General features: G+C 40.1%; 1 protein-coding gene across 2 annotated transcripts in view; it reads left to right on the top strand.

The window, feature by feature from the left end:
* The window catches only part of KNTC1 (kinetochore associated 1), a 97,760-nt gene that overhangs the window by 31,279 nt on the left and 44,431 nt on the right, over positions 1–22,050 (top strand). For both annotated transcript variants that reach the window (XM_009426487.5, XM_063785159.1), the window contains 15 exons: positions 2,523–2,576; positions 3,222–3,283; positions 8,842–8,953; positions 10,264–10,407; positions 11,459–11,515; positions 11,608–11,709; positions 13,517–13,636; positions 13,722–13,865; positions 14,822–14,920; positions 16,083–16,186; positions 16,340–16,439; positions 17,450–17,584; positions 18,180–18,299; positions 20,062–20,134; positions 20,762–20,829. In XM_009426487.5, the coding sequence (XP_009424762.2) occupies positions 2,523–2,576; positions 3,222–3,283; positions 8,842–8,953; positions 10,264–10,407; positions 11,459–11,515; positions 11,608–11,709; positions 13,517–13,636; positions 13,722–13,865; positions 14,822–14,920; positions 16,083–16,186; positions 16,340–16,439; positions 17,450–17,584; positions 18,180–18,299; positions 20,062–20,134; positions 20,762–20,829 (1,494 nt within the window). The remainder of the gene's footprint in view (positions 1–2,522; positions 2,577–3,221; positions 3,284–8,841; positions 8,954–10,263; positions 10,408–11,458; positions 11,516–11,607; positions 11,710–13,516; positions 13,637–13,721; positions 13,866–14,821; positions 14,921–16,082; positions 16,187–16,339; positions 16,440–17,449; positions 17,585–18,179; positions 18,300–20,061; positions 20,135–20,761; positions 20,830–22,050) is intronic.

The raw sequence follows: 22,050 nt of genomic DNA on the forward strand, positions 1-22,050 counted from the left end.
GTGCTGTATTTCTTTTTATTGGCACATAATATTCTATTTTATGGATATACCACGTTTTGTTTCTCCATTTATCAGTTGATGGACATTTGGGTTGTTTATACTTTTTTCCCCCAATTTTGTTTATATTTTGTTAAAAAATACATAACATGAAATTTACCATTTTAACCTTTTTAAAAAAAAATATTTTATTTTTGAGAAGGAGTCTCGCACTGTCACCCAGGCTGGAGTGCAGTGGTGTGATCTCGGCTCACTGCAACCTCCACCTCCTGGGTTCAAGTGATTCTCCTGCCTCAGCCTCTAAAGTAGCTGAGATTACAGGCTCCCGCTGCCACCACACCTGGCTAATTTTTGTATTTTAGTAGAGACGGAGTTTCACCATGTTGGTCAGGCTAGTCTTGAACTCCTGACCTCAAATGATCTGCCTGTTTTGGCCTCCCAAAGTGCCGCAATTATAGGCATGAGCCACTGCGCCCGGCCTATCTTAAGCATTTTTAAATTTAATGGTATTAAATACATTCATAATCACATTCGGCCATTGTCCATCTCCCCAACTCTTTTCATCGTTGTGAAACTGAAACTCTGCCCATTAAACACAGACTTCCCATTTCTCCGTCTCCCCAGCCCCTGGCAAACCATATGCTGTCTATGTATATAATTTTGACTATAAGTACCTTATATTAAATGGAATCATTTAATCATTTAAGACAGTACTTGTCTTTTGTGACTGGCTTATTTCACTTAGCATAATATCCTCCAGGTTCATTCATGTTGTTGCAAATGACAGAATTTCTTTCTTTTTTGTTTATCCATGGTCCCTGACTCTGACCCTAACCCTGACTTCTTTAGTTATTTCCACATTTTTGCTGCTGTGAATAATTCTGCTATGAACATGGGTGTACAGATGTCTATTTGAGTCCCTCTTTCAGTTCTTTTGAGCATATACCCAGAAGTGGAAATGTTGGGTCATATGCTAATTCTGTTTTTTTGAGACAGAGTCTCACTCTGTCTCCCAGGCTAGAGTGCAATGGCGTGATCTTGGCTCACTGCAACCTCTGCCCACCCCCGAGGCTCAAGTGATTCTCTCGCCTCAGCCTCCCAAGTAGCTGGGATTACAGACATGTGCCTCCACGCCCAGCTAATTTTTGTATTTTTAGTAGAGATGGGGTTTTACCATGTTGGCCAGACTAGTCTTGAACTCCTGACTTCAAGTGATCTGCCTGCCTTGGCCTCCCAAAATGCTGGGATTACAGGCGTGAGCCACCACACTGGGCCCTAATTCTCTTTTAAATTTTTTAAGGAACTACCATGTTTTCCATGGTGACTGTGCCATTTCACATTTCCAGCAACAGTGCATAAGTGTTCAGATTTCTCCACCTTTGCTAACACTTTTTGTTTTTGAGACAAGGTCTTGCTTTCACCCAGGCTGGAGTGCAATTGTAATGCATTGCAGCCTCAAACTCCTGGGTTCAAGCAATCCTCCTGCCTCAGACTCTCAAAGTGTTGGGATTGGGCCAAGCACAGTGGCTGTAATCCCTCCACTAATGTATGTAAGGTGGGAAGGTATGTTTTGATACCGTTTGTATATATTAGTCTTATGCCAAAGAAATAATTTTTTAAAAAATGGATTCTTGGCTGGGTGCAGTGGCTCATGCCTATAATCCTAGCACTTTGGGAGGCCCAGGAGAGCAGAGCACTTGAGGTCAGGAGTTCGAGAGCAGCCTGGCCAGTAAGATGAAACCCCATCTCTACTAAAAATACAAAAATAATTAGCCAGGCCTGGTGGCGCATGCTTGTAATCCCAGCTACTTGGAAGGCTGAGGCAGGAGAATTACTTGAACCCAGGAGGTGGAGGTTGCAGTGAGCAGAGATTGGGCCACTGCACTCCAACCTGGGTGACAGCAAGACCCTGTCTCAAAAAAAAAAAAATAATAATAATAATAAATTAAAAATGGATTCTTTCTCTGTCATAGACCTTTTTTGGCATGCAATTTTTGCAATTGCAAATAATGTCATTTTTGCAATGACCTATGAGTATTTTTGCTATTTATTTATTTATTTGTAATTTTTTTTTTGAAACGGAGTCTCATTCTGTACCTCAAGCTGGAGTGCAGTGGTGGGATCTCGGCTCATGGCAACCTCAGCCTCTCGGGCTCAAGGGATTCTCGTGCCTCAGGCTCCTTAGTATCTGGGACTACAGGTGTGCGCAACAATGCCTGGTTAATTTTTTATATTTTAGTAGAGACGGGGTTTCACCATGTTGCCCAGGGTCATCCTGAACTCCTGAGCTCAAGCAATCCGCCTGCCTCAGCCTTCCAAAGTGCTAGGATTACAGGCGTGAGCCACTGCCCCCAGGCAAATGCATTATTTTAAAAAACATGTCAGTTCTTTATAGTTTATTCATTTCACACTTAAATGCAATTTATTTTAAAAAATTTTTTGTTATTTCACAGAAAATCCATCATTTAGGAAATAGATAAACAGTAGATAGTCTTCTAACTGTATTTCTTATTATTCTTACTTAGCTTTTGAAGAAAGAAGATAAAACTGCTCTCATTTATTCTGATGGCTTGAAAGAGGTAATTACATTAGATTTCTAGGTTAATATGTGGGTGAATATACCTTTATAATATGTTTTCCATTCAAAATAGACCCGTATTTTATCAAGAGCAAGTTATTTCAATACCTTAGTTTTCTTATCTGCAAAATGGTAATATTAATAGGTACTTACTTTATAAGGTCATTTTGAGATCAAAGGAAATAATTCATATAAACTGTTGTACATAGTACCTGGTACCTGCTAAACATTCAAATGAAGATAAACTGCGATGTTGATTATGATGGTGCCAAAATACATGTGTGTGTGCATGTGAGCATATAAATATTCAAATTCTTAGTTCAAATTAAGTATTGTAATCCAGCTGGATTTTACCATAAGAATTTAGAAATCAGTGAAAAAACTGATTTTAAAGAGTTCCTACAATTAATGTGTATGTGCCTTTATAATTGGATGTAATTGGAAATGTTTTTCTTATCCCACGTTTTGTGTGTGTGTGTGTGTGTGTGTGTGTGTGTGAAATAAAGGCAGTCCTGTGGGAATTGAGTTGTGATGTGAGATAAATGTGAATGTGTATAGACATGTGAAATGTAATGATTCATTTTTAATGTTTTAATTTCAATATTGTTGCATATAAATTCAGATTATTAAATTATTTTTTCTTCAGGTGCTAAGAGCTCATGCAAAATTGACTACTTTTTATGGAGCATTTGGACCAGAAAAATTCAGGTGTGTACATTTTTGTTAAAACTTTTTAGGCCAGGCATGGTGTCTCACGCCTGTAATCCCAGCACTTTGGGAGGCTGAGGTGGGCAGATCACCCGAGATCAGGAGTTCGAGACCAGCCTGGCCAACATGGCAAAACCCCATCTCTACTAAAATACAAAAATTAGCCGGGCGTGGTGGCGTGCATCTGTAATCTCAGCTACTAGGGAGGCTGAGACAGGAGAGTCACTTGAACCCGGGAGGCAGAGGTTGCAGTGAGCCGAGATCGTGCCACTGCACCCCAGCCTGGGTGACAGAGCAAGACTCGGTCTCAAAAAAAAAAAAAATTTTTTTTTTTTTAGATTATAAGTTACATAGAAATTTGGAATGTCATAACAGGTATAGCAGTCAGAGGACTGAATTTGTGTTTCTATGAGGGGTGTTGAGTGATAGAAAATACTAGTTTTTCAGCAACAAAAACTGGCTGAACATCCTTGTTGTCATTTCTTCTTTTTTGAGACAGGGTCTCACTCTGTCACCCAGGTTCGAGTGCAGTGGTGCGATCATAGCTCACTGCAGCCTCAACTTCTTAGGCTTGGTAAAAATCTAACTATTCTGGATAAATCAAGTATTTGGTTCCTTATCTGCAAAGAAGTAAACTCTCTTAAAACCATTTCTAAGTTTCAATGTTATAAGATTATATAGATTTATATTGGTTCTGTAGCTGACATTACTATTTAACAGTAATAATTATGTCCTGTATAATACAAAACATTGTTTATATTGCAAGGCATTATAGAAACCTTTCATGTACAACAGCTGCTCCAAGACACCTGCTAACCCACAGCTCCCAGGTCATTCTCTGTGGGCTCAAGCAGCCGCTCCAAGGCAGCCACAATTATTTTTTTTTCCTAGTAGTAAATTTACCCAGGAATTTTTTCACTACGCCACCCTAGCAGCGAGAAGGGCAGATCTCCATATGTGTAAGTCCATCTTTTCTATCCTATTGATTAATAGCCATAAAAATTGGATTTACTTATATTTTACTTAGTGAAAATGTCACCTCTTTAGAATGATCTGGCTCTTCTTGTAATGCCAGTCGTGCCCATATGATGACTCTTTCCACAGTTTTCTCAGCTTCAGCAGGAGGCAAAGACTTCAACAGAAGGAGACAGTCTTCACCCTATAAACAGGGTTTGAAAGGAAGAAAAAACAGCTGGTATTTGCAAAGGGCAGTGTGGCCTTACCTCTTTCTTTTCTATTTAAATATAAAAATACATCATTTGGAAAACATTATGGTTCAATGTTTTTTATATATTTTTTGAAACGGAGTCTCGCTCTATCGCCAAGGCTGGAGTCCAGCGATGCTATCTTGGCTCACTGCAACCTTTGCCTCTCGGTTTCAAGCAATTCTTGTGCCTCAGCCTCCCAAGTAACTGGGATTACAGGCACCCGCCACCATGCCTGGCTAATTTTTGTATTTTTAGTAGAGAAGGTGTTTCACCATGTTGGCCAGGCTGGTCTCGAACTCTGACCTCAGGCAATCCACCCACCTTGGCCTCCCAAAGTGCTGGGATTACAGGTGTGAGCTACTGCACCTGGCCTTATGGTTCAATGTTTTAATAATCTGAAAATCCATTTCTGATGATAGCAAACAATAAAATAAATTTAAAATATAATTCTAAGTAATGAAGATTTGTTTAATTCTTAGTCATTGCTATAATTATAGAATTGTATAAAAATAATGACATTTAAAAACACAGTAAAAGAGAACCCACGCTCCATTCTAGAATTAAAGGGTCCTAAAACATATAAAACTGAGTCTGGCCCAGGTACAGTGGCTCACGCCTGTAATCCCAACACTTTGGGATGCCAAGGATACCTGGTATCCTCCCTGGTGATCCTCCTACCTCAGCCTCCCAAGTAGTTTGGGACTACAGATGTGCACCACCACATCTGGCTAATTTTTTAAATTATTTTTTTAGAAATGCAGTCTCTCTGTGTTGTCCACGCCGGTCTTGAACTCCTGAGCTCAAGCGATCTGCCTGCCTGGGCCTCCCAAAGTGCTGGGATTACAGGCGTGAGGTACCACGCCCAGTGGTCATTTCTTTAACACAAATATTTTTACCTTTGATCATAGTCAGATTCTTACCATATCTTCTAATTGCTCATTTCCCTTCATTGTTAATTTATTCTGAGAAATAGATTTAAAGTAAGTATACCTCTAATTTTAAGTAATGATATTTTGGTGCACATGGAAGTATATCTGTGGATTCAATTTCTGGAGGTGCAGTTACTAAGGCAAAAGGTTATTCATCCAAACTTGGCTTCCAAAGCACCTTTTCCAATAGAATGAGTAGGGGAGGGCCCATTTTCTCACTCATTCACCAACAGTATGTTATAGAACTTGTTTTTTTGCTAATTTGATATATGCAAAAAAATTTTTTTTAAATATTACCACATGGATTTGATTTCCATTCTTAATTTTGGTTGAAATATTTACTTTCTCAAGGTGAAAAGCCTTTTGTTTTTCTCCTTACATCCTTGGTCCCTCTTTCTCTTGAGTTGGTTTTTTTTTTTTTTTTTTAAAACAGAGCTATTTCTGTGGTTTTATTATTGTTGTGTTTTTAGAGACAGGGTCTCCCATGTTGCCCAGGCTAGTCTCAAATTCCTGGGCTCAAGTGATCCTCCTGCCTTGGCCTCCCAAAGTGCTGGGATTACTGGCATGAGCCACCACGCCTGGACCGAGTTGTTCTTTTCAAAATTGACTTTAAAGTTCTTTGTGGGTTTTTCAAATTTTCCTCTAATTTGGCATTTTTAATTGATTTTATTTATTTATTTTTTTTACAAAAAATTCAGAAGTTTGTATTTTTATGTCTGTTTGGAAAAATATTACCCACCGCAAGATTAAAAATAAATTCTTGGCCGGGCACAGTGGTTTATACCTGTAATCCAAACACTTTGGGAGGCTGAGGTAGGCGGATTGCTTCCCAGGAGTTCAAGACCAGCTTGGGCAACATAGTGAAACCCTGTCTCTACATAAAATACTAAAATTTGCCAGGCAACTTGGCCAGGTGCTTGTAGTCCTGGCTACTAAGGAAGCTGAGGTGGGAGGATCACCTGAGCCTGGGAGGTCGAGGCTGCAGTAAGCTGTGATTGTGCCACTGCACTCCAGCCTGGGTGACACAGTGAAACTCGCCTCAAAAAATAAATAAATAAATACTTTCTCTTGTATATTTTCATTTTTAGAGTTTCTTTCTACGTTTCAATCTTTTTTTTTTTTTTGAGACAGAGTCTAGGAGTGTGGAGTGCAGTGGCATGATCTCGGCTCACTGCCACCTCCGCCTCCCAGATTCAAGTGATTCTCCTGCCTCAACCTCCTGAGGAGCTGGGATTACAGGCGTCTGCCACCACACCCAGCTAATTTTTGTACTTTTAGTAGAGATGGGGTTTCACTGTGTTGGCCAGGCTGGCCTTGAACTCCTGACCTCGTAATCTGCCCGCGTCAGCCTCCCAAAGTGCTGGGATTACAAGCGTGAGCCACTGCGCCCGGCCTAAATCTTTTTTTTCTTTTCAATGAGACAGAGTCTTGCTCTTGTCGCCCAGGCTCGAGTGCGGTGGCTCGATCTTGACTCTGGCTCACTGCAGCCTCTGCCTCCCAGGTTCAAGTGATTCTCCTGCCCAGTAGCTGGGATTACAGGCACGTGCCACTGCACCTGGATAATTTTTTTTTTTTTTTTTTAATACGGACTCTCACTTTGTTGCCCAGGCTGGAGTGCAGTGGCGTGATCTCAGCTCACTGCAACTTCCGCCTCCTATATTCAAGTGATTCTCCTGCCTCAGCCTCCCGACTAGCTGAGATTACAGGCATGCAACACTACATCTGGCTAATTTTTGTAGTTTTAGTAGAGATGGGGTTTCGTCATTTGGAGCAGACTGGTTTCGAACTCCTGACCTCAAGTGATCTGCCTGCCTTGGCCTCCCAAAGTGCTGGGTTACAGGAGTGAGCCACTGCACCCAGCCAACTTTTGTATTTTTAGTTGAGACGGATTTTGCCATGTTGTCCAGGCTGGTTTTTTTTTTTTTTTTTTTGAGGTGGGGTCTCACTCTGTCACCCAGGCTGGAGTGCAGTGGCATGATCTCAGCTCACTGCAGCTTCAACCTCCCAAGCTCTGCCACCCAAGTAGCTGGGATTACAGGCGAGCACCACCACACTCAGCTAATTTTTTGTAGAGCCTGGGTTTCACCATGTTTCTCAGGCTGGTTTCGAACTCCTGGGCTCAAGTGATCCTCCTGCTTGGCCACCGAAAGTGCTGGGAATATAGACATGAGCCACTGTGGCTGGCTGCCATCTTTTGTAAAGGATGTGGCGAGCTAGTGATTAAAAAAAACTTTTTTTTTTATTTGAGACAGTTTTGTTCTGTTGCCCAGGCTGGAGTGCAATGACATGATCTCAGCTCACTGCAACCTCTGCCTCCCGGGTTCAATCAATTCTTCTGCCTCAGCCTCCCGAGTAGCTGGGATTACAGGCACCCGCCACCACACCGGTTATTTTTTGTATTTTTAGTAGAGACAGGGTTTCACCATGTTGACCGGGTTGGTCTTGAATTTCTGACCTCAAGTGGTCCACCCACCTCGGCCTCCCAAAGTGCTGGGATTACAGGCGTGAGCCACCATAATCAGCTGATTTTTAAAAATGTTTAACCAGCTACCTTAATGAATTTCTTTATTATGCATAGTAATATTTCATTTGATCTTGTTTTTTCCAGGTATATAATTTTATATTCAAATAATGAAATTTTATCTTATCAATTCTGATTTTCTTTTTTCCTCGTCGAATTCATTATAGAACACTTACTTATTTAAAAAATAGGCTGGGCACGGTGGCTCATGCCTGTAATCGCAACACTTTGGGAGGCTGAAGTGGGTGGATCACTTGAGGTCAGGGGTTTGAGACCAGTCTAGCCAACATGGTGAAACCCCATCTCTACTAAAAACACAAAAATTAGCCAGGCATGGTGGTGCATGCCTGTAATCCCAGCTGCTTGGGAGGCTGAGCCATGAGAATCTCTTGAACTCAGGAGACAAAGGTTGCAGTGAGCCGAGATTGTGCCACTTCACTGCAGCCTGGGTGACAGTGAGACTCCAGCTCAAAAAAATAAAATAAAGTAAAATAATAAAAAATGCCTGTAATCCCATCTATTCAGGATGCTGAGGTGGCAGGATTGCTTGAGCCCAGGAATTCAAGTCCAGCCTGAGCACATAGTGAGATCCCATCTCAAAAAAACAAATAAAACAAACAAGAGTGAAAAATAATTATTTCCACATGTAGTGATTATCTGAGGAGGGTCCTATAGGAAGCTACATGGCTCTGAGGAAGATGTCGGGAGTTCTAGGGTCTGAGATAAGAAGGAAATGTACTTCGCATTGTGTGATCTTTGGAACTGGGTTTTTTTTTAGTTTTTTGTTTTTACCTTTATGAAGAAGAAAACTAATTAAAATGCATTTAAAGATAATCCACTTAAAAGGTATAGCCTTAATTTTTTTAAAAACTGACTTTTTTCCCTTCTTTGTCTATTCAGTGGCAGTTCTTGGATTGAATTTCTAAATAATGAAGATGATCTTAAAGATATTTTTTTACAGCTAAAAGAAGGAAACCTTGTTTGTGCACAGTATCTTTGGCTTCGACATCGGGTAACATGTTTTACATTTTTTCCTTAACAGCTTTATAGCTCCTGAATTAGGTGATTGAATCAATGTTGGAGACTAACAAGGTGCAAGTCTGACTGGGTGATGGGGTGTTTTTTGATTGGTTCTTAAAATATGACTTGCTTTTGTTTGTAAAGGGCAAAGGGATAAAAAAGACTTTCCCCATGGGCTGGGCGCGATGGCTCACGCCTGTAATCCCAGCACTTTGGGAGGCCGAGGCGGGCTGATCACTGGAGGTTGGGAGTTCGAGACCAGCCTGGTCAACATGGTGAATCCGTGTCTCTACCAAAAATAAAAAAGTAGCCGGGCATGGTGGCACGTTCCTGTAGACCCAGCTACTCAGGAGGCTGAGGCAGGAGAATTTCTTTAACCCAGAAGGTGGAGGTTGCAGTGAGCCGAGATCACGCCACTGCACTCCAGCCTGGGTGACAGAGTGAGACTCCGTCCCAAAAAAAAGAAAAAAAAAAAATTACTTTTCCCGGAGAAAATTGTCCTCTGATAATATTAAATCAGAAGAAGTACAGTGAATGTACAGTAGAACCTTATTTTATCCAATCATTAAGAATCTAGCTTCTTGGGAGCTAAATGATGAGAACACGTGGATGCATGGAGGGAAACACACACCGGGGCCTTTCAGAAGGTGGAGGGTGAAAGTATCAGGAAAAATAACTAATGATTAATAGGCTTAATAGCTGGGTGATGAAATAATCTGTACAACAAACCCCCTTGACAAAAGTTTACCTACACTTATACCACTGAACTTAAAAGTTAACCAAAAAAAGAGTCTAACTCCTAATCTTAGCTCTAAAGGCAACATGTTATCTGGTTTATTAGTGGGCTTTGTAATGTAGCATTGGTGAAGAAGATGTTGCTACTGCAGCTCAAATTGTGGTAAAAGATTGCCCCTTAAAATTGCTTGTCTCGATCCCTTTAAGGTTGGCCAAAGTTGGTATGGAACATTAGATCCATAAAGTCATAACTTGCCGTGATGCCCTTAATGGCCGCATTGCTTGTTTGAATTCCTAGTATCACCCCCAGTTAAGTTTTCCTTAGAATACTCTCTCTGCTGGTTCTTCTGCTACATGATAAACTATTTGGCACTCAGCGCCGTGACATTGCATACAGTATGCAGCTCCCAACTAGAATCATTTGCATAGTGTGAATCTCCTTTAGCACTCATTATTAAATCAGTAGGCTACTCCTTAAAATGACTTCCTAAAATATCTTTGTCAAACATTTGGAAGGCTTTTGGTTTAAATTTGTCAGATCTTAATTTCTCGCTCCTTATAATTTAGGCAAACTTTGAAAGCAGATTTGATGTGAAAATGCTGGAGAGCTTGCTCAACTCAATGTCTGCATCAGTCTCTTTGCAAAAGCTGTGTCCATGGTTTAAAAATGATGTGATTCCATTTGTAAGAAGGACTGTGCCTGAAGGACAGGTGAGTTGTCTTCAGTATTTCCACTCTTGATGACTTTATTTCATTTTTTACATTAGATCATTGAAGATTAAGTCACGTTAACACCAGTTAATACCAGTTAGTTAAGCTAACACCTGTGTTAATTAAAGTGTCTCTTAAAAGACAACTGTGATTCAGAAGGAGATGTTATCATTTGCAACAATATAGATGGAACTGGAGATTATTATGTTAAGTGAAATAAGCCAGGCATGGAAAGACTAACATCACATGTTCTCACTTATTTGTGGGATCTAAAAATCAAAACAATTTAACTCACGGCCATAGAGAGTAGGAGGATGGTTACCAGAGGCTTGGAAGGGTTGTGGGGTGATGGGTGATGGGTGAGAGGTGGGGATGGTTAATGCGTACAAAAAAATATATTTAGAAAGAATGAGCCTGGGTGCAGTGACTCACGCCTGTAATCCCATCACTTTGGGAGGCTGAGGTGGGTGAATCACCTGAGGTCAGAAGTTTGAGACCAGCCTGACCAACATGGTGAAACCCTGTGTCTACTAAAAATACAAAAATTAGCCGGGCATGGTGGCATGCCTGTAATCACAGCCACTCGGGAGTCTGAGGCAGTAGAATTGCTTGACCCAGGAGGTTGCAGTGAACCGAGATCGTGCCATTGCATGAGATCCAGCATGGGTGATGAGCGAAACCCTGTCTCAAAAAAAAAAAAAAAAAAGAATAAGACATACTATTTGATTATACAAGAGAGTCAATAATAACTTAATTCTATATTTAAAAATAACTAAAAGAGTGTAATTAGATTGTTTGTAACACAAAGGGGATGGATACCCCACTCTCCATGTTGTGATTATTTCACATTGCATGCCTGTATGAATGCATCTCATGTACTCCACAAGTATGTACACCTACTACGTGCCCACACACAAGCAAAAAAGACAATCGTGGATAAGATGTTTATGGACAAAATAAATATTTAAAGGAAAAAAAAGAAATCGTGGAGGTTTTTAGTTATATCAGTGATTATCCATTAAGAATTTTATTTTTAAATAATCTATTTCAGATAATTCTTGCAAAATGGTTGGAACAAGCAGCCAGGAACCTTGAATTAACTGATAAGGTAATACTGATTTAATTAACAGTAAAAAGACATTTTGCACACTCCCAACAGCATAAAACATTGTTTTGAACTGTCTGTAATCTTTTTTAAAGGCAAATTGGCCAGAAAATGGACTTCAATTGGCAGAGATATTTTTTACAGCAGAAAAAACAGACGAGTTGGGATTGGCATCTTCCTGGCATTGGATTTCCTTGGTATGATGTGAGAATGGATTTTTAGTAATGAAACAGTTTACCTGAAAGGGTTTGTCTGCATGTATGTAAAGTATCTGGAAATATATCTACTTCTTAAATTTTCTGTTTTTGTGTGCCTTTTTTTTGTTTTGTGCCTTTCAAATCCATATGTAGGAAAATTTGCTTTTTCTTTCTTTCTGATTTGTGTTACAACTTCAACCTATGTTTTTAATTTATTTATATATTTATTTATTTATTATTCATTTTTGAGACAAGGTCTCACTCTGTTGCCCCAGCTGGAATGCAGTGGTGCAACCATGGCTCACTGCACCCTCAACTTTTGGGCTCAAGTGATCCTCCCACCTCAGCCTCCTGAGTAGCTGGGACTACAGGTGCGCATCACCAGGCCCGACTGATTTTTGTATTTTTTGTAAAGAAGGGGTTTTGCCATGTTGCCCAGGTTGGTCTTGAACTCCCAGACCCAAGTGATCTACCCACCTGGGCTTCCCAAAGTGCTGGGATTATAGGTGTGAGCTACTGTGCCCAGCCCTCTCAACCTATTATTATTATTATTTTTTGAGATGGAGTCTCACCCTGTTGCCCAGGCTGGAGTGCAGTGGTGCGATCTCAGCTCACTGCAACCACCCCCTCCCAGGTTCAAGCAATTCTCCTGCCTCAGCCTCCCGTGTAGCTGGGACTACAGGCACCCGCCACCACGCCTGGCTAATTTTTTTTTATACTTTTAGTAGAGATGGGGTTTCACCATGTTGGTCAGACTGATCTCAAATTCCTGACCTCAGATGATCTGCACTGCTCGGCCTCCCAAAGTGCTGGATTACAGGCATGAGCCACTGCTCCTGGCCCCCCTCAACCTGTTTTAATGAACAGTTTTTCTCTATTCAACCAACCAAAAGGGGAACTATATAAACATTCTGCTAAGTGGTATAATTGGGATTTTCTGCATTAGCAGCATTTCACAATCCTTTGAAAAATTAAATCTTGGCTGGGCACGATGGCTTACGCCTGTAATCCCAGCACTTTGGGAGGCCGAGATGGGCAGATCATTTGAGGTCAAGAGATTGAAATCAGCCTGATTAACATGGTGAAACCCCATCCCTAGTAAAAATACAAAAAAAATTAGCCAGGCATGGTGGTGGGTGCCTGTAGTCCCAGCTATTTGGGAGCCTGCGGCAGGAGAATCGCTTGAACCGGGGAGGCAGAGGTTGCAGTGAGCCGAGATTGTGCCACTGCACTCCTGCCTGGGTGACAGAGCATGACTCTGTCCCCCCCAAAAAAAAAAGAAAAAAGGAAAAATTAAGTCTTGATAGTACATTAATATTAGTTTTCAAAGGTTGTCTGTCAAGTCACCTTTTCTATATAAGAGCTTTTTCCTCTTGCTGTAGAACATTATTTTTATCTTTTCCCTGTTAACTTTTATCAATATCGAAGGTTCTGTTCTTTTTATATAATTTTAGGAAATGTTATGCCTTTATATCTGGTTATGATATATAATCTCTATAGATAGATGGGACACTGAGCACTATCTAAATGATGCTGTGTACTAAGTATACTTGGGTTCTGAAAAAGTATTATACTAATATTCTTAATTTTTCTATTTTTTTAAGAGAAAATATCTTTCAGATTCTGATCTATACTAATTTGGTTAAAATACTACAAAATTTAGAGCATAAGTTGGTTTAAAGTTGCAGGTTTCCTCTTAACGTGCATAACCAGGGTTAATTCTTATTTTATCTGAAATAATTCTGATTCTATTTTTCTCTCATACTTTTATTTTATATCGTTAACAACTTTAACACTTTTGTTTTAGAAAGATTATCAGAACACAGAGGAAGTATGTCAGCTAAGGACTTTGGTAAATAACTTGCGAGAGTTGATCACGTTGCATAGGAAGTACAACTGCAAATTAGCCCTCTCTGATTTTGAGAAGGTAAAGTCCAGGGTCATAAGAATTATTTTGTATATCAAGTTATGGGTAGAGTCTGTATTTATTCCATCTTTCTTTTGGCATCCAGGAAAATACAACCACCATAGTGTTCCGAATGTTTGATAAAGTGCTGGCCCCAGAGCTTATTCCCTCCATCTTAGAGAGGTTTATAAGAGTTTACATGAGAGAACATGACTTGCAAGAGGAGGAACTTCTCTTGCTGTACATAGAGGTAACTTTTCCTTTACATCTAGTCTTATTTCTTGGATCTATGCAGTGTAGCGCTGTAGTAAATATTTAACTCTTTAAGGAATGTCATATGCTTTCTCAGTAGGACTCATGCAGCATATTGAATTGGTTAAAAATGTGGGTTAATTCTGCTACTAACCATCTTGAGCAAAGGGGGGATATATGAGGACTGTGAACCCGGAAAATCTGAGACAGTTCTCAGTTAATTTAGGGAGTTTATTTTGCCAAAGTTGAGGATACACCCATGACACAGCCTCAGGAAGTCCTGACGACATGTACCCAAGGTGGTCCGGGCACAGCTTGGTTTTATATATTTTAGGGAGAGACACGAGGCATCAGTCAGCATATGTAAGAAGTACATTGGTTCGATCTGGAAAGGTGGGACAACTTGAAGCAAAGGCAGGAAGACTCCAAACGTTAAAATTCTTTTGAGTTTCTGATTAGCCTTTCCAAAGGAGGCAATCAGATAATGCAGCTGTCTCAGTGAGCAGAGGGGTAACTTTGATAGAATGGGAGGCAAGTTTGCCCTAAGCAGTTTCCAGCCTGAGTTTTCCTTAGTGATCTTGGGGGCCCAAGATATTTCCCTTTCACAGTACTTTCTTCAAAGGGCTATTGTGAGACCACAGGAGCATGAACTCAATAAATATTAGCAGTTATTTCTTGTGGATGTTATTAATGTGCTACAGTAATCTTATTTGTAGATTCTTCAAGAATGTTTCATTCTTAAATTTTCTATACCATATAAAACTAAAGGCTAATGTTTTGGCAGTTTTGTATTTTTAGACCATTGTTCAACATTTATGACTAATTAGAATTTTTAGGGTTTTTTTCTTTTAACACATCTATCAAGGCCATATAATATCTGTATCTAGCTGTATGTGGCATTTTTTTAATGAGATTTTTAATTTTTAAAAAACATACATGTTTATCCCTTTTTAGGATTTACTGAATAGATGCAGCTCAAAGTCCACATCACTCTTTGAAACAGCATGGGAAGCAAAGGCCATGGCAGTAATAGCGTGTTTATCTGACACGGACGTAAGTAAATAGTGACCATTTGCGTTTCCCTTTTGAGCATTAAATCTTTTCTGAAAGCTTTTTTCTGTTCATAAAAGCGACATATATTTGTTTTTGTTTGAGATGGGTCTGGATGTGTCGCCCAGGCTGGAATGCAGTGACATGATCATGGCTCACTGCAGCCTCAATCTCCCTGGCTCAAGCAATCCCCACCTCAGCCTCCTGAGTAGTTAGGACCATAGGCGTGTGCCACTACGCCCAGCTAATTTTTGTATTTTTTGTAGAGACAGGGTTTCCCAGGCTGGTCTTGAACTCCTGGGCTCAAGTGATCTGCCTGCTTCGTTCTCCTAAAGTGTCTGTTTTCTTTAATTACAGAAAATAAAAAGTGAATGTTTACTCATTTCCACCCTCAGGGGAACCTCCATGGACAGTTGTATGCATATCTTTGCAGGCTTTTCTGTGGTTATGCAAACATGGAGACTTTTCTTTTTCAGTTATTCGCTGCAATGTGAGACATTTGTTAATATATTGTAATATGCCTTTATTTTAACTTCACACTGTTATTGCCACTATAAAATAGAAATAAAATAATGAAAACTGTTTTTAAACCAGAGACTGAGGCTGGACACAGTGGCTCATGCCTGTAATCCCAGCACTTTTGGAAGCCAAGGCAGACAGATCACCTGAGCTCAGGAATTTGAGACCTGCCTGGGCAACATGGTGGAACCGCGTCTCTACAAAAAATACAAAAATTAGCCAGGTGTGGTGGTGCTTGCCTGTAGTCCAAGCTACTTGGGAGCCTGAGGCGGGAGAATCGCTTGAACCCAGGAGGTGGAGGTTGCAGTGAGCTGAGATCGCGCCACTGCACTCCAGCCTGGGCAATGGGAACATGACCCTGCCTCAAAAAAACAAAAAAAACCCAGGGATTGTAGAGACCGTAGAAAGCAATAATGCTGTATGTCTTAGCTTACAGCAGAAAAAATACTCTTCTGAATTTTTCTGAATAGTCAAATTGTTCTCTATATGTGAAAACTGAAGAAATAAATGGTTTTCCAGTGAGTGGATGAAATATTCTCAAACTACCATGTGGTTGATGTAAGACCTGCTGATTAGACTGTGCTGTTCACTTGCATGCATCGTAAACCTGAGGGCTGTTCCTTGTCCATGCGTGCATCTTTTGTAGCTCATATTTGATGCCGTGCTCAAGATCATGTATGCAGCAGTGGTTCCTTGGAGTGCAGCTGTGGAGCAACTGGTGAAACAGCACCTGGAAATGGACCATCCCAAGTAAGATGACTGTCTACGAAACAATGTTGTTATGCTCTGGAGAAACATTGTGTTTTGAGTTGATGTTCATTTATGTTTCTATATTGTTTGCTGTGTCTCATAGTACTTCATAAAAAAGACAATCCATGTTAATATGGGTAAATTTGCTTTCAGAGTCAAGTTATTACAGGAAAGTTACAAACTAATGGAGATGAAAAAACTTTTACGAGGCTATGGAATAAGAGAGGTAAATCTCTTAAACAAGGAAATAATGGTAAGTACACTCTTTGAAGAGTCTTTTTTCTCTTTCATTTCTAGGGCAATATGGGAAACTTAATGAGGATTTTATATTCTAGGAGGCTAATAGAGCTAGGTTTTTCCACTACATTTCTTTTGTTAGATATGATGTTAATAAGGTGTTCAGTTATTTATGAGAGTATTTATTCTTTTTGACACAGAGTTTCGCTCTTGTTGCCCAGGCTGGAGTGCAATGGCGCGATCTCGGCTCACCGCAATCTTGGCTCACCACAACCTCCGCCTTCTGGGTTCAAGTGATTTTCCTGCCTCAGCCTCCTGAGTAGCTGGGATTACAGGCATGCACTACCACGCTTGGCTAATTTTTTTTTGTATTTTTAGTAGAGATGGGGTTTCTCCATGTTGGTCAGGCTGGTTGGTCTTGAGCTCCCGACCTCAGGTGATCTGCCTGCCTCGGCCTCCCATAGTGTTGGGATTACAGGCGTGAGCTACCGCTCCTGGCCTTTTTATGAGAGTATTAAAGACACCAAATAGGCCAGGTGCGGTGGCTCACACCCGTAATCCCAGCACTTTGGGAGGCCAAGGTGGGTGGATCATAAGGTCAAGAGATCAAGACCATCCTGGCCAACATGGTAAAACCCCGTCTCTACTAAAAATGCAAAAAAATTAGCAGGGTGTGGTGGCATGTGCCTGTAGTCCCAGCTACTTGGGAGGCTGAGGGAGGAGAATCACTTGAACCTGGGAGGCAGAGGTTGCAGTGAGCCGAGATTGCGCCACTGCACTCTAGCCTGGCGACAGAGGGAGACTCTGTCTCAAAAAAAAGACACCAAATAGTAAATTAAGAAGCTGTAGAAGAAAGAAGACAGGACTGTGGAATGATCAGAATATAAATCATGTTTTAATCTTTCATACAATTTAGTTTTTTGCTGCATTATTTAAATTTTTTGGCCACTTTGCTCTTATAAGCAAGTGATTTTTTGGTTTTCTGTGAGTTCTATAACAAAGAAATGTTCATATTGTCTTTTGCAGAGAGTGGTTAGATACATTCTCAAACAAGATGTCCCATCTTCTTTAGAAGATGCTTTAAAGGTAGCCCAAGCGTTTTTGTTATCTGATGATGAGATCTACAGTCTAAGAATTATTGACCTGATTGATAGAGAACAGGTTTGTAAGTTTTATGTTATCATTTCATATGGCTTCTTTGTTTCTGTGTTGTTGTTGTTGTTTTTTGTTCACCATGTTGGTCACGCTGGTCTCAAACTCTCAACCTGAAGTAATCCACCTGCCTTAGCCTCCCAAAGTGCTGAGATTACTGGTGTGAGCTACCATGCTTGGCCTGTTGTGTTTTTAAATGTCATTATTTTTATATGATTCTATAATCATAGCAATGCCTAGGAATTAACTCTTCAGTATCTAGGATCGTATTTTAAATTTATTTTATTGTTTGCTGTCATCAACAATGGATTTTCAGCATCAGGATGGATAGCTGATGCATGCAGGGCTTAAAACGTGCATGACAGGTTGATGGGTGAAGCAAACCACCATGGCACATGTAACAAGCCTGCACTTTCTGCACATGTACCCTGAAACTTAAAGTAAAATAAAATAAAAATGGATTTTCGGATTATTAAAACATTGAACCATAATCTATTTTTCCAAATGATGTATTTTCATCTTTAAATAGAAAAGAAAGAGGTAAGGCCACACCGTCCTTTGCAAATACCAGCTGTTTTTTCTTCCTTTCAAACCCTGTTTATAGGGTGAAGACTGTCTCCTTCTGTTGAAGTCTTTGCCTCCTGCTGAAGCTGAGAAAACTGCAGAAAGAGTCATCATATGGGCACGACTGGCGTTACAAGAAGAGCCAGATCATTCTAAAGAGGTGACATTTTCACTAAGTAAAATATAAGTAAATCCAATTTTTATGGCTATTAATCAATAGGATAGAAAAGATGGACTTACACATATGAAGATCTGCCCTTCTCGCTGCTAGGGTGGCCTAGTGAAAAAATTCCTGGGTAAATTTACTACTAGGAGAAAAAAAACAATTGTGGCTGCCTTGGAGCGGCTGCTTGAGCCCACAGAGAATGACCTGGGAGCTGTGGGTTAGCAGGTATCTTGGAGCAGCTGTTGTACATGAAAGGTTTCTATAAAGCCTTGCAATATAAACAATGTTTTGTGTTATATAGGACATAATTATTGTCAAATAGTAATGTCAGCTACAAAACCAATATAAATCTATATAATCTTATAACATTGAAACTTAGAAATGGTTTTAAGAGAGTTTACTTTTTTGCAGATGAGGAATACTTGATTTTTCCAGAATAGCTGGATTCTTACTGATTTTTAATTTTTTCTCTTTTTTAAAATATTATATATAGGAGATAAGGTCTTGGTATGTTGCCCAGGCTGGTCTTGAACTCCTGAGTTTAAGTTCTCTTCTAGCCTTAGCCTCCCAAGTAGCTGGGATTACAGGCATGCACCACCATGCTCAATAGTTGGGTTTTTTTCTTTTCTTTTCTTTTCTTTTTTGAGACAGAGTCTTGCTCTGTTGCTCAGGCTGGAGCGCAGTGGCGCGATCTTGACTCACTGCAACCTCTGCCTCTCAGGTTGAAGCGATTCTCCTGCCTCAGCTGGGAGTAGCTGGGATTACAGGCGTCCGCCACCACACCTGGCTAATTTATGTATTTTTACTAGAGACGGGTTTCACCATGTTGGCCAGGCTGGTCTCAAACTCCTGACGCCAACTGATCTGCCTGCCTCGGCCTTCCAAAGTGCTAGGATTACAGGTGTGAGCCACCACACTTGGCCAATAGTTGGATTTTTAAACCCCTAAGGATAGATACCTCCCAACTTCTCTCAGTCCATTTCAGTAATGTTTTTTTCTGTTGGAAAATGAAGTTATTGTTGTTTTTAACACCTAATATTTACTATGCAATAGGCATTAGGTTAAATAGCTACTTCTTGTTCATAACAAAGGTGTAAAGTAGTTCCTATTGTTGTCTCCTTATATATTAAGTTCAAAAACCAAAATATGAAAGTAAATGACTTTTTTCCAAGGTTGTTAGAAAGGGGCAGAACCTCAGCTCAAACTGTCTAATACCATAGTCTGTATTCTTAAGTACCAGTTTGAATTGCTCCCGTTATGAAAATATTTGAATTTTTTTATTGGCGAGGCACTTACTAAACATTTTACATACATCATGTCTTTTAATTAAAGCACCTCCTTTTTTTCCTTCTCTTAAAATTTTTTAAAATAATCACTGGAAGGTAGTGATTATTTATTAGACTTCTGTTCTCTAGGCCATTTTTTAGACTTCTGTTCTTTTTAACTTTTCCAAATGTTTTTTCAAATAGTAAATAACTCTAAAAGCGAATAAGGATCTATTAATCATAATGTAGTTGAAAGGTTATTTGGGAGAGTTGCATATTCTTTGATATTTCTAAATCATATATCCAGGAGTTCATACTGGAGTTTTTCAGGTCTACCCTGTGTAACGCTCATTAACGATCCATTTCTCAGCTGCCCAACTCCTCCACGATTGTTTTTTCTGCTTCTGTGGTTTTTGTGTATTTGTATATGTACTACTGAAGTGGTCAGAAAAGGAAGTAGATTTTATTTCGCTTTATTTATTTATTTTTAGGGCAAGGCCTGGAGAATGTCTGTAGCGAAGACATCCGTGGACATTCTTAAGATACTATGTGACATTCAGAAAGGTAGCTTTTACTTCTGTTTTCTCATCTCAGTTTTGTTCCAAAGCTCACCCTCTTCAGAAAGAGGCATCGAAGACAACTCTCACCGTACCCACAGTTTTTCTGGTTCTGATTGTCTTTATTGACCTTACCCATTTTGCTTCATGAAAAGTCTTCCTTTATTCCTTTATCAGCAATCCAAGAACAGATGCATGCAAAATCAACCTATCATTTCTTTATATGCTCACTTACTATTTAGTGCTAGACTAGATTTCCTTAGCGTCTCGCACTCATTGCTCATTTTTCTCATTTATCAGTTGCTTATGATGGTGGGGAGAAGCCATTTGAACTGGAAGTTAAATAAAACAGTGAAGAAAGTAACTTTCCAGGGGAAAAAAAGAAGCTACAATTTACTTCAGAAAAATAACTTTTTTGTAACACATAAACTTCTGTTTTCTACTTCCTGAAAGAATAATTAGATTTTTTTCAAATTAGATCTTTTTGTACTTAGTTTCTATATATTATCATTTGAGAAGAACTACTGAAGACTTGAGATGAGAGAACCAAAGCTAATTAAAATTTCTTCTTTTTAAAATTCTGATAATATGAGAATTTGCATGTCTGCTATAACTTTTAAAAATTTAATTACAGACAATCTGCAGAAGAAGGACGAATGTGAAGAAATGTTGAAACTATTTAAAGAGGTTGCTAGCTTACAGGTAAACATATTGAGCCATGTTAAACATTATTACTTGACCAATCAGTGCATTTTTCCCTCCTTAAAGTTTTCTGTATGGCTGGGCGCAGTGGCTTACCCCTGTAATCCCAGCACTTTGGGAGGCCAAGGTGAGTGGATCACAAGGTCAGGAGATCGAGATCATCCTGGCTAACACGGTGAAACCCCGTCTCTACTAAAAATACAAAAAATTAGCCAGGCGTGGTGGCACTCACCTGTAGTCCCAGCTAATCGGGAGGCCGAGGCAGGAGAATTGCTTGAACCCAGGAGGCGGAGGTTGCAGTGAGCTGAGATAGCACCACTGGACTCCAGCCTGGGTGACAGATCGAGACGCCATCTCAAAAAAAAAAAAAAAAAGTTTTTTGCACTAGCCTTTAGGGACTGGAGATACTGGTTTTCCTTCTCTCTCTCTCTCTCAACAGCTGTATTGAGATGTAATTTACATACCATATAATTCATCCACTTAAAATATACAATTCAATGATTTTTTTGTTATGTTGTGTTATTAATTTTTTTTTTTTTTTTTTTTTTGAGATGGAGTTTTGCTCTTGTTGCCCAGGCTGGAGTGCAATGGCGTGATCTCGGCTCATCGCAACCTCCACCTCCCAGGTTCAAGTGATTCTCTTGCCTCAGCCTTCCCAAGTAGCTGGGATTATAGGCATGTGCCACCAAACCCGGCTAATTTTGTATTTTAAGTAGAGTTGGGGTTTCTCTGTGTGGGTCAGGCTGGTCTCAAACTCCTGACCTCAGGTGATCCGCCCACCTCGGCCTCCCAAAGTGCTGGGATTACAGGTGTGAGCCACCGCGCCTGGCCTTTTTTCTTTTTTTGAGACAAAGTCTCACTCTGTTGCCCAGGCTGGAGGGCTGTGGCATGATCTCAGCTTACTGCAGATTCTGCCTCCCAGGTTCAAGAGATTCTCCTGTCTCAGCCTCTTGAGTAGCTGAGACTCCAGGCATGTGCCACCACACCTAGCTAGTTTTTATGTTTTTAATAGAGACGGGGTTTTGCCATGTTTGCCAGGCTGGTCTCAAACTCCTGGCCTCAAGCGATCTGCCCGCCTCAGCCTCCCAAAATACTGGGATTATAGGTGTGAGCCACCGTGCGTGGATGCATTATTAATTTTGTTAAAATACTTATAACAAAATGTTCCATGTTAACAGTTATTTAGTTTGTAATTCAGTGGTGTTAATTACATTCACAGTG

Source organism: Pan troglodytes, chromosome 10 (assembly GCF_028858775.2).
Source record: "Pan troglodytes isolate AG18354 chromosome 10, NHGRI_mPanTro3-v2.0_pri, whole genome shotgun sequence".
Lineage (NCBI taxonomy): Eukaryota > Metazoa > Chordata > Mammalia > Primates > Hominidae > Pan > Pan troglodytes.